We start from the raw sequence: 12,776 nt of genomic DNA, 5'->3' as shown, positions 1-12,776 counted from the left end.
GTTTATCACTGACTCAATCTATTCATAATTAATTGGCCTGTTTAAAAAATCAATTTCTTCCTGTTTCAGTCTTGGTAGTTTATAGGTTTCCAGGAAAGCTTCCATCTCTTCCAGATTGCTTAATTTATTGGCATAAAGCAGTTGATAAAAGTTTCTAATAATCCTTCCAATTTCATTGGTGTTGGTTATGACCTCTCCTTCTTCATTCATAATTTTATTAATTTGGGTCCTTTCTCTATTCTTTTGGATAAGTCTTGCCAGTGGTCTGTCAATTTTATTAATTCTCTCAAAGAACCAGCTTCTAGTCCTGTTGATCTGCTCTACTGTACTTCTGGTTTCTAATTCATTGATTTCTGCTCTAATCTTGTTCAACTGCTTCCTCGTGCAAGGATTAGGCCTGTCCCTCTGTTGCTGTTCCAGCTTCTTGAGGTGACACTATAAAAACTGCATTTTAGATTTTTCTATTCTTTTGAGTGAGGCTTGAATGGCTATGTATTTCCCCCTTAGGACTGCCTTTGCAGTATCCCATAGGTTTTGGACCATTGTGTTTTCATTCTCATTGGTCTCCATAAATTTTTTAAATTGACTTTTGATTTCCTGGTTTATTGAATCATTCCTGAGCAGGATGGTTCTTAGTCTCCAAGTGTTTGAGTTTCTTCCAAATTTTTCCCTGTGGTTGAGTTCCAATTTCAAAGAGTTGTGGTCTGAGAATATGCAGGGAATAATTTCAGTCTTTTGGTATTGGTTGAGACCTGTTTTGTGTCCCAGAACATGGTCTGTTCTTGAGAATGTTCCATGGGCATTAGAAGAGAATGAGTATTCTTTGGTTCTGGGTTGTAGTGTTCTATATATATATATATATATATATCTATGAGTTCCAACTCGTCGAGTATGGCATTCAAAGCCCTTGTTTCTTTGTCGATTTTTTGCATGAGTGTTCTGTCTATTTCTGATAGTGGAGTGTTGAGGTCCCCTACTATTAATGTATTTTTATCTATATGTCTCTTTATTGTGGTTAAGAGTTGGCTTGTGTATCTTGCTGCTCCCCTGTTGGGGGCATATATATTTATAATTGTCATATCCACTTGTTGGATACATCCTTTAAGAATAATATAGTGCCCTTCTGTGTCTCTAACTATAGTCTTTAGTTTAAAATCCAATCTGTCCGATATTAGAATAGCTACCCCAGCTTACTTTTGAGGTCCACTGGTGTGAAAGATGGTATTCCATCCCTTTACTTTCAGTCTGAATGTATCTTTAGGTTCAAAATGAGTCTCTTGTAGACGGCAAATGGATGGGTCGTGTCTTTTTATCCAATCTGCAACCCTGTGGTGTTTTATGGGAGCATTTAGGCCATTTACATTGAGACTGATTATTAAGAGATATGATTTTAATGATGCCATGTTGTCAGTAAAGTCTTTGTTTCTATAGATTGTGACTTTCTGTTCTGTATCACTCTTGGGGCCTTTTTACCTTTATAGAACCCCCCTTAATATCTCCTGTAGGGCTGGTTTCATGGTTACGAAATTGGTCAATGACTGGCGATTCTGGAAGGTCTTTATTTCTCCATCAATTCTGAATGACAGCCTTGCTGGATAAAGGATCCTTGGCTGCATGTTTTTCTCTGAAAGAGCTTTAAAAATGTCCCCCCAACCCTTTCTCTTATTCCAGGTCTGTGTAGACAGGTCTGACGTAATTCTGATACCTTTGCCTTGGTACGTGAGAAATTTCTTTGCCCTGGCCGCTTTCAATACTGTATCCTTGGATCTAATATTTGAGAATTGCACTATGACGTGATGTGGCGTAGGTTTGTCATGGTTGAGCTTGGGAGGGGTCCTCTCTGCCTCTTGGACACGAATGTTTGCTTCCCTTGCTAGATTAGGGAAGTTTTCAGCTACAATTTGTTCAAATATCTCTTCTAGACCTCTGTTTTTCTCCACCCCTCGGGGATGCTGATGATTCTGACATTGGAACGTTTCATTGAGTCAGTAATCTCCCGTAACCTACATTCTTGGGCGTGGATTTTTTTAAGTCCAGATTCTATTTTAGCTTTGTCTTCTACTAACCCATCCTCCAATTCGCTGATACGTTCTTCTGCCTCATTCACCCTGGCCATCAGAGCCTCTAGTTTTGATGGCATTTGGCTCACAGAATTTTTAATTTCTGCCAGATTCGCTCTCACTTCCACCCTTAGAGATTCTATATTCTCATAAACATTTTCATTAATACTTTTTTCAAGTCTACACATCACCTTGACCATTGTTATTCTGAATTCCATTTCTGATAATTTGGTTATATCCATATCCATTAGTTCTGTGGCAGAGGCCACAGACTCATTGTCTTTTCTTTGCTGGGGGGGATTTCTCCTTCTCGTCATTCTGATGAGGAGAGGGTGTGGGGTTGTCCAGAGCCCAAATTATTGACCGGGGACCCAGGCCATGCGCCCTTGTTTTATAGGGATCTTAGGGATGTGGGCTTCTTGATTTTTCAGCCTGCCTTCTTGGGGAGGGGCCTGCCGCAACCCTGTTTGGGTAGAGTCTCCGTGTCCCCTGCGAGGGGGGATGGGGAAGGGGACACCATGAGCCTGAGCCGGTATTTCCAGGCTTTTGTTCTCTGGCGGCTTTCCCTGGCAGTTTGCTGCGCCTCTTCCGAGAGTAAGAGCAGCAGTGGCCGAATCTCAGCCTCTGTCTCAGAACAGAGGGATCGCGGACCATTCTCCACTGATGTTCTGGCCACTTTAACTCTGTTTCTGTTGGTGCTGCTCAACCCTGCAGCGACCCGGGATGTGCGCCCCACACCCGGCGTCCCAGCCCTCACTTCCAGGGCCGGCATATCTCTGTCCTTTGTGTTTCTAACACCGCCAGCTGCCAGCGCCCCCCCCCCCCCCCCCGCCCCGCGCTCCGGAGCTCCCGGTCTCAGTCTGGTTCCAGTGAGCACACCAGAGCTCCGTTTCAGTCTGGTGGCACGCGCTCCCCGGCTCACGGTTTCAATCTGCTCTCTCGCCCACCGGTGCCATCCGTGAGTCCACCTGCTCCCCCGTGCAGGTGGCTACCGCTTCCCGGCGCCCGAACGCGGTGGCACCCTCCCCCTTCCGTTTATCTTCCGATATCTGTGCGCAGTTTCATGGCTCCCCACCTCATACCTCAATACTCAGCGCTGGAGATGTTCATTTGTAGAGATCCAGATGTATCTTCTGCGTCTCAGGCTGATTCCGTGGATGTTCAGACTGTTCTGGTACCTATCCAACTCGACTCAGGGGACCGGCTGAAAAAGGGGTCCCTACTCCTCTACCATCTTAACTCCCTCCTCGCTCTCTATCCAATTTTTAAGTTAAAAACCTGTGGATTAAATTTACCTACAAGTGAGGTTAAGAGTAATCTATAATACATATGGTTAGACTTTAATAATGAGTTAAAATCAATACCAGGAGATGAAATAAGATGGAACTGAAAGTTCTTCATCTAAATTAATTTTTAGCTAATAGCTTTTATCTTAGTTAACAATTGTTGTACTCTAAGAATTCTTTTCTACTGTGGTGTCTGAATCACCACTAAGTAGAATAATGATCTTCACTAATGAGATGTGTAATAGAATCAGACCTTCAATTTGCAAAGTTAGGGAAATGCTGTTACTTACTATGACTAGAATAATACAGGATAAATTATTTGGATTTATATTAGTTAATAAAAAGCAAAACCTCATTTAGAGCTTAGTTTCCTTTTTATTTCATTGTTTTCATAGCAGTAGACAATGACATATTTTCCAAAGCAAATGCACCCTCAATTTTAAAGGATTCATTTTAGAAGCAAATAAAATAAACAGAAGCTCCATTCTTGGTATTAAGAATTCAGGATCTGGGCACTGGTGCTGCTATTAGAGAAAAAAGGCATCTACAGTAATTGGGCCCTATGGGTTTTTTACTCACAGTACAAAGAGAAAAGATGAAGCAGCTGGGGCCTGTGGCCAGAGTAACCAGCCCAACAAACACTGTGCACAGCTTAAAGTAGAAGGAAGCAAGCAAGCCAATTACCCATCGCAGCCCACATAGAGAGATACAGTCATCAGGGTGAGCAAGGCATAGTCCAAGCTGCCAAAGACCTCCTGAGTTAGCCAGAGTTTCTCTTTAAGGTATAGGAATACATTTCATGAATCCAAATTGATTACAAAGTAGAAACTTAGAAGAATGTATAAGCATTCTTTTGTTGAGTTTTTAGCTTCTTTGTATCCTTTGAGAGGTTTCTATTCTGGTAGGAGAATTCAGATAAGTTCCCAATTTGTTTTGCCAGTAAAAATCTTCAACACCTTCTGTTAATTCCTTACAGCAACTGCAGAATGCCGTGGCATCAATAGTGTTATTATCAAAAAGACAGTGCTGCCCTGCCTTTAAAATAAGGCTATATTTTATTTTCCCTTTAATGAAAACTTATGATATTTACATTCTGTCAAGCAATTCCAAAAACTGTTCCAAAGCCAGTGGTGTATTCTCACACAAGTCTATATTAAATCAAATAAGCAGGATGAATTTACAGAAAAAAGAACAGATGGAACTGCTGTATCATTCTACTGATGATCTCGGGTCCTAACAACAACCTCTAGCAAGACTGAGCTTTCAAATATTAAGAAAGTAACTGCTATCTAGACAAGATACTCAACTGGACTTCTTCCAGTACAAACATCAGCTATAGAGTTTTCCCACTAATTGCTACTTTCTCAACTCTTAAGAATTATGGCATAAACAGAACACCCATTGCTTTGGACTACCCAGCAAGTTAGGTTTGGAAGTGTCCCAAAATGCTGACTGATGACAGCTTCTTAGCAGCAGCTGGTGGCGTTTTTCATCCTGATAGCACTTTCAACACTCTGAAGTTCCAAATGAATTAGCTTGACATGTTTGTTCTTATAAAGAGAAGGGGCCCTATACATATACACACCCCCACACCCACATACACATATTTATATCTTAATTATTTTTTCATTGTTTTCAAAATTTTTTCAAAGAAAGCAAAGGATAATAATTATTATAAACACAGATGGAGTTCTACAGTATTTTTCTTAAAAGAACATTGTCAGTTTCAAGTGTTTCGAGACAGCTTAGGGAGTCCGTAATTCATTCAATTCTTGCCATATGAAAACTAATTCTTTATATCTGTCTACCTTTGTAGGTATTCATTCGTATGCAAGTACTATGAATGGCAAAATTACATTTTCTATATATTTAAATTAGAATACAGTTTGGCACCTCTTTTCTCATTCTTATATCTCTGGCTGTAGACATTTTCCATGAAGTGTGGTCCCTCTTATTCTTCCCCAAATTTTTAGATAGTGTCTCAACAGTCATTTCATAACGTATTCCAATCAACTGCCATTTCTCTGGACTTCTATTTTTGTAAAAGCTAAAAAAGTTATGTTTTTAGAATCATAGATGTAATAGTTCTGGTATGAGGATGGTACTGAGTATAACAGTACTTTTAGTAAATGATGATATTGAGAAAATATTTCTTTTAAAACTATTTTAAGGTATAATCTGTTTTTTACATCATCCAGATTCAAAATCAGTTTTCTGTGATTTTTCCCTGGCGAAATCTACCAAATAATGTGTCAAAAAGATTTTAAATCTTAGGTGATAGGTGTATAGAGTTTCATTATACTATTCTTTCTACTTTTCTATATATTTACATATTTCCATAATAACTTTTTCAAATATAGCAAAACATATATTTTATGGAAAGCTTGCTTTTAATTTTAAACCAATATCACATTTGCTATTGTCTATTTTTAAAAACTTGTGTTTTATGGCTTAAGAGAATGGCATTTGTTATACAATTATATCTAATATATTTTAATAGTATGTTATATTTTGTTTAATATATAATTAATGTTTAATATAATTTTAAAACTATATTGCCTAAAATGCATTAAATTTTAACATTATTTCATTTGCAAAGTGTCTAGTGCAAATTTAGCCTCCTCAAAGGAAAGTATCTTTTCTTTGAAGTCAGTAACTCTTGGTATTTTTTTTTACTTTTTAAAGATTTATTTATTTATTTGAGAGAGAGAGCACGCATGCACAATATGGTGTGAGTGGGGGGAGGGGCAGAGAGAGAGGGAGAGAGAATCTCAAGCAGATTCCCCACTGAGTGCAAAGACTGACATGGGGCTCCATCTCACAACCGTAAGATCACAACTTGAGCTGAAATCAAGAGTGGAGGCTTAACTGACTGAGCCACCAGGAATCCATCTTGGTATTTTTATAATAGACAACACTACTTCCAATAATTTTCAATCTGACATGCCCCCTCAGGTTGGATTTATCCATAAGCTAATGTAGGGGAGGGTGAATGAGTCATAGTCATTTAGTTCTGCTGTCAATTTTCTAGGGTAATTAACACGTTTAGTTTTACTTGAAGGAGGATTTAGAAATACTATTTCATGTTAAGTGCCCGCAGAGTGGGCACTTTCTTTTCTCTTACAGAGGGACACCTACTTTCACACCAACTCAAGAAAGAGGAAAGATAATATCCCCTGCACACCTCCCAGTAGTCAGTCCCCTCTTATACATAAATGACAAATAGACCGGTCACATTTGAACAGCATAGTAGTTACTCAGCAATTTGAAATAAGAATATAAGAAAATGCGATGTGCTGAAAATATGGGACATTTCAAGGTTTTGCCAGAAGTTGGTCTTCCCTTCTGCTTTATTTTCTAAATTATTATTTTCTGATCATTTTTTCTTGTCTGATACACTATTATTTTATTCTTCTCCTTTGTAAATATATCATCAGAAAGAGGAAAACCTATTCTTAAGTCTTTCTTGGGTTATTCTTCTTTCCCTTGGTTGATTCAACTAAACCTATTAAACTTTTAACATGTACAAAGACAAGTACGTTTTGAAAATGTATTTCAAAAACTGTCCAAAGAATGCTCCCTTTGGTAACATAGTGTTATTTCTTGTTTTCAATATACAGGGTGTGCTCTGTGCCGCTCCACTGATTTTTATCATTCCATCAGCATGCTATCTGAAACTATCTGAAGAACCAAGGACACACTCAGATAAGATTATGTCCTGTGTCATGCTTCCTGTCGGTGTCCTGGTGATGGTTGCTGGACTCGTCATGGCCATCGCAAATCCTCAAGACTGCACCCATGGGCAGGAAATGTTCTACTGCTTTCCTGACAATCTCTCCCTCACAAACATCTCAGTTTCTCATCTTCAATTGACAACACGATTTCCAGTTTTAAATAGCAGTATCTTTCAATGAGTTGACATATTTTCAAAGGTACATATGTTTTCAGAGACTTCTAAACCACATCATATTCACACACGTTTTAGTCTGTATATTATAAAACTATTATTTCTGCATTTATCAGATTTGGTTTTCTTTACTCTTTAGTCCAATATAAAAGATAAAGAGGAAAAGAAAATTGAATGTATTTTTTTGTTTTATTGCTTTATTTTAAACAAAATTCATGTTTTGTTTTAATGACTGTGCTGCCTTAATCTCAACTGCAGGAGGAAAAGTGAAGCCCTTGGCCCTTGCTGCCATCCTCTCAAAGCATTATTCTTTTATTCAATAGATGAGACAACATACTGCACTCCAAAATAAGTCGGTGATTGTGGGTTGGCATTTTGTGTATGTATCCTTTATGAGAAAAAATTTTTGTGTCTTTTAAAGTTTATGGAATCGAAGAGAAGGCAAACTGAAAACTATTAAAAGGAATAGATATCCCAAGAGCAAAGTGAAAGTCTCCATTACAATTTCAGCAGATCCCTTGTTTAGAGGGGAGTGAATCCCTGGAGAAGTGAGTAAAGTCCTTCCCATGTTAAGAAGCATAAATAATAGACTGTTCAGAGCAAGATGTGTGAGAAATCAAAATTACCTCTCAAATTTTGATCCTGTGGGAATACAATGGTAGTGCCATTAAATAAATTATAAAGCAGGGAGGAAAACCACAAGTTGTTCTCGGGCACAAGCCCAAGAGATCGGTTATGTGTCAACTTTGGACCTGTTGAATTTCAAGTACTGACAGGAGTATACAATCAGAAACTGAACTTTGAGACTAGAAGCTTGCAAGAAGAATCAGGACCCCAGAAGAAGGGTTCTCACTCCTCTGGGATCCTCAGAGAGATTCTCGAGAGTGCTTGTTGGTTGGCTGGACTCTGTAGAAGCAGACACTCAGATGGAGTTTGGCATGCAGGTGTTTATTAAGGATCATCACTAATGGAAGAGAGGCAGAAAGCAGGATTGGGAGGGCAAGATGGAACTGCAAGGCAGGCCAACAAAGCCTCAGCCAAGTCCATGGAAGACTGGAACATATGTGGCCCATCAGAGTTGTCCCTGTTTGGGTGAAATAGCCAACTTTTATTATTGCTGCCTCCATCTGTCCTTGAATGTGGGTACCTGTGAAGGCCGAGCCCTTGGCAGCTCTTTGCAGCTGAACAAACCCTAAAGGAACTGAGAACTGGATGCTGTCTTCTGGTGGCTGGGGCACCACATGCTTCCTTATAGGGGAACTGGTAGGCACAGCTGTGTCCACCACAGCGGCACTCCGTTTTTAATGAGGATTTTTAAAATATCTTTTCATGAGGATTTCTTTCACATGACACTCTTAAAAATAACAAGAAAATTTGGGACCATCTGGACAGCTACCCTACATCAAATCACCCCCAATTTTCTCACCTTTTCATTTGTATTTCAAGTTGACAATTGATAGCACTGTATTAATTGTTGCCAAATAGAAAATATTGCAAGCAGAGTTAATACACACATGATGCATTTGTACAAATCACAGCAAAAGAAAAAGAAAAAAAAAAAAACCCAGAGGAAGTGTATAAAGGATAGTTTCACAGTGGTTTGAGTAAAGAAGTGGTGAGAGCTGTGTCATCATGTGACTCATAGTAAGAAAGACCTGTTGAAAGCACGGAAAGCTGCACCTTAGGTGGAACCGTGCTCGGGCTCGGAGTGGGATTTTTTACTTCAATAAACATGATCCATGTGACTCAATTAGTTTAAATTCTACTGGCTATATAACTTTTCTGTATTTAATTTGTAGATTTGTTTTTTATAGATGTTTAAGAATCATAAGGTTAAGTGGTTTGTGCCTATTTTTAGATTGACACATGTTTTGGTAAAATGATAATAAAAATACTTTCATTCATAGTGAGGGAATGTAAGAAATTTTTGCAGCAGTCTATCCCTACATGACTCAAGACTGAGAAATACTGACCTACATAGTTATTAGATAAAATCACAAGAGATGAGAGTTCCAAGAATGTACAAAGAGAAGCACATCGAGGATAATGTAATTTAGCACTTAACCATCTATTATCTTGTAGTTTGGGTATTGCTTCAGACACCAAAAATTAAATTAACCTTGACTCTTCAAGTAGGTTAAAAAACAAAACAAAAACAACTCCTGGTAGGAACTGAGTATTGCATTAATGCCTAATAAACATTTGTTCTTTTTTATTATTATTATTCCTAATCCACTTTAGAACAAAACTGCCTTACATGAATTACCAACATCTTTCAAATTATGATAGAATAAATCTTAGAAACTCACATCTATTTTGCAAGATCACTTGTCTGTCTCTTTATTTTGCCACCATGCAAAACTTCAAGAACCACCTCCCATCTATTTTCTGCCTCAATTTAATAAGAGATTTCTACTGAAATTCTTTCCCTCCCTGCCACTTCTTGCCCCTAACAAAGCAACTTTAGGATTTAAAACCAATTTCTGAGGTTGTCACGACATTTGAATTTATAAAATGATTCTTAATTTAAAAAAGAAAGGAAGGAAATAGTATCTTTACGCACTAATGTAAACATCTACCAATGCATTTCCATCAAAGGTACAGACTGGATGACACCCGTGTAACCTGTGAACTGGATCCTTGTTCATATAACAGTTTATGATAGGCTCTTTCACTTCAACCCTAACGTGAACCATCTCTGAATATCAGAGAAGGTAGACCTCCTTGCCTCTGATTGTTTCCAATGCTGTCGAGTAGTAATTGCTGCCTCTTGTCTTTCCTATAAGAACCCTGAAATCCAGGTTATTCAACTAAGAAAATTCCCACTAGTCGTTTGCTGAATGCATACTCCACAGATCAATTTAATTAAAGATTAACTTATTGGACAGGAGTAGGCCTCTTTCTAGTTTATCTTCTGCCATCTTCTCAGGAACGCAGTTTTAGTCTGTGTGTTTTGTTTGTTTGTGTTGTTGTTGTTGTTGTTGTTGTTGTTGTTGTTTAGGAGAGCTGGCCACTGACAGGACTTGGTGTTGCAAGGTATTCCAGAAGTGGCTCAAGCATGGGCTAGCCAGTGACCATGAGCTAGGGTACTCATAAATCTTTTACTAACTGTGGTGGGGGTAATAATTAGCTACACCAGTCAGATAAGCTCCTTTAAGAATGTATAATAATTCTGAAAAGTATATAAAGAATTTACCCTGATATTAGAGTAAACATGCAGAATGGACAAGAAATACCATGAGCTAGGGACCAGCTAGACTGGAAGAGAGAGGAAAGAGCACATTCTCTGGAGCAGTGGTTCTCAAACTTCAACATGTGTCTGAATCCCTTGAAGGACTAGTTAAAACACAGATTGCCAGGCACCCCCTCCAGAGTTTCCGGTTCAGTACTTTGGGGTGAGGCCCGAGAATTTGCATTTCTTTAAAGTTTTCAGGTGGCGCGGCTGCTATTGGTTCAAAGATCACATTCAAATAAGTTTAAAGGTTGGACATAAGAGAGTTGCTAGATGGTGCCATCTGTTTAGAGGCTGGGCAAAATGCAAGCAAGATGTAGAAATGCTGTGCTGGAGCTCAGGGAGAAGACCGAGATTAGGCACAGAGGAGGGAGAGCTACTGGCACATATTAAATGTTCTTATCCTTGGTCTCTTTGAAAAATCTTTTGGAGAAGCTTACTGAGGGAGGAGAAGAAACCAAGACCGTAAGATTAGTGAAGAGTAATGGCAAGGGAGGGGAGGAGAGTTAACAACAAAGAAGAAAACAGAGATTACAGTCTAAAGTCAACACAGCTGCAGTGGGTAAGCTGAAAGCCTGGTTTGGAGCCTACAGGCATTCAGGGAAGATAGCCTGAGCTTCATAGGAGGAAAAGAAGGAAGGAAATATCCCAGTTCCTCAAAAGTACACCAAGTTTTCCTAGGACTAAACTCTCAATGGAAAGTCTTACTTGGAAATTACAAAGGGTACATAAGTATCACTGGGCTGGATTCATAATAACATCATGCAGATAAAGAATTCCTGTAGCAGTCTTGTATAGGACACTTTAATAATCATTTCACTAATGTTTGCTCAACCACAATGAAGATTATCAATAAATTTAGCTTTGGAGTTTTTATTATATTATTCATTTATAATAATATGCTAAGTGCCTTTAACACACACACACACACACACACAAGCAGATTTAGTGTGTCCTCTAACTTCCACCTGTTTCTGGTCCTTACCAACTCACACCTCGACTGATGTCACAACCTCTTACCTAAGTACTCTGCCTCTAGTCTCTTCTTCCTTCAAGGTGTGTGTTTGTGCATCACTCTGTGAATCATCTTATTAAACTGACATTATTAACCTGATGTTTGATAATACCACTTGTTTGTTCAAAAGCTCTCCATGAAACTCTTATGCTTATAAAATAAAGTACAAACTCCAAACTCCAGCCTGTATTCAAAAGTTTCATAATATGGCCTCAACATGGCATTCTGGCCTTAGCTCCTGTGACTCCGGGAATGGGCTCTCTAGCCTAACGAAAGCATTCCTTTACACTGACCCTGCTCTGTGCCGCTTTTGCCTTTGCCCCTAAATTCTTAGCATTCTCTCATTTGCTTATCCAACCCCTCCCTCCCATCAAAATTCTATCAGTTCTTCAGTCTTCTCCCTGTGCCATACCTAACAATTCGAGCTGCAAGTCAGTTGATCCTCCTTTGGAATTCTGTAATTCTTTTAGTTATGTTACATGAAGAAATCCTGTCTGTCTACCCAAAGTTCCTTGAGGACCAACAGTGTGCTTTAAAGCGTCTTTTTATTCAAATCTCATGGCAAGGAGCCTTGTAGTAAACACTTAAGAATTTGAAGGGAGATTGATGGTGTAAAAGGGAAAATGGTTAATTGTACCAGTACCATACACATTATTTTATTGGATTTTTTCAGCTATAATGATTGTCGTTATAAAGTATAATTGCATTTTAATGTGATGTAGTCAATCATCCAACAAGCTGGTTTAGATGATTAAGTTGGGTTTCTTATTTTGCTTTATTGTGCATTGAAACTTCAGAGAAATTGTTTGGGATATTCTTAAAAGGACTCTTCGAGTAAATACCAATCATCACGTATCTTTCCACTTGTTTTGACGGCTAAATAAACATTTGCTTATATCTTTCTTAATTATAAGCTCCTTGAAACCTAAGACCACGTCATGGTTAGTTTTCTTTTTTGCCAGTGTATAAACATTGAATGACTTGACTTTATCTAATATATATATATATATATATATATATATATATACACACACACATATATAATTCAAATTTATAACCCACCAAGAAAACTCACATTAACCCCTTTATTTAAGATTATTCCTTAAAAAATGAAGTGCCAAAACTTTAAACCAAGTGTGTTTATGATTTAGGTACAATTATCACCTTGCCTAATCTCAGCAGACAGCTCAGTAATTTTATAGAGCACAAAAAAGAAGAGGTGATTTAGGAACGCACAAGCAAAATGTAAGAACAACACTTCAGGCAACATATCAGT

At 38.3% G+C, this 12,776-nt stretch overlaps 1 protein-coding gene across 1 annotated transcript in view; it reads left to right on the top strand.

The window, feature by feature from the left end:
• The window catches only part of SLC38A11 (solute carrier family 38 member 11), a 60,889-nt gene extending 51,873 nt beyond the window's left edge, over positions 1-9,016 (top strand). Inside the window, exon 12 of the mRNA XM_026492656.3 lies at positions 6,967-9,016. Coding sequence (XP_026348441.1) covers positions 6,967-7,260 — 294 coding nt within the window. The 3' untranslated portion in view covers positions 7,261-9,016. The remainder of the gene's footprint in view (positions 1-6,966) is intronic.
• Positions 9,017-12,776: the final 3,760 nt, after the last annotated feature.

Source organism: Ursus arctos, unplaced genomic scaffold (genome assembly GCF_023065955.2).
Source record: "Ursus arctos isolate Adak ecotype North America unplaced genomic scaffold, UrsArc2.0 scaffold_1, whole genome shotgun sequence".
Taxonomy (NCBI): Eukaryota; Metazoa; Chordata; class Mammalia; order Carnivora; family Ursidae; genus Ursus; species Ursus arctos.
This window is presented reverse-complemented; position numbering and strand designations above follow the sequence as displayed.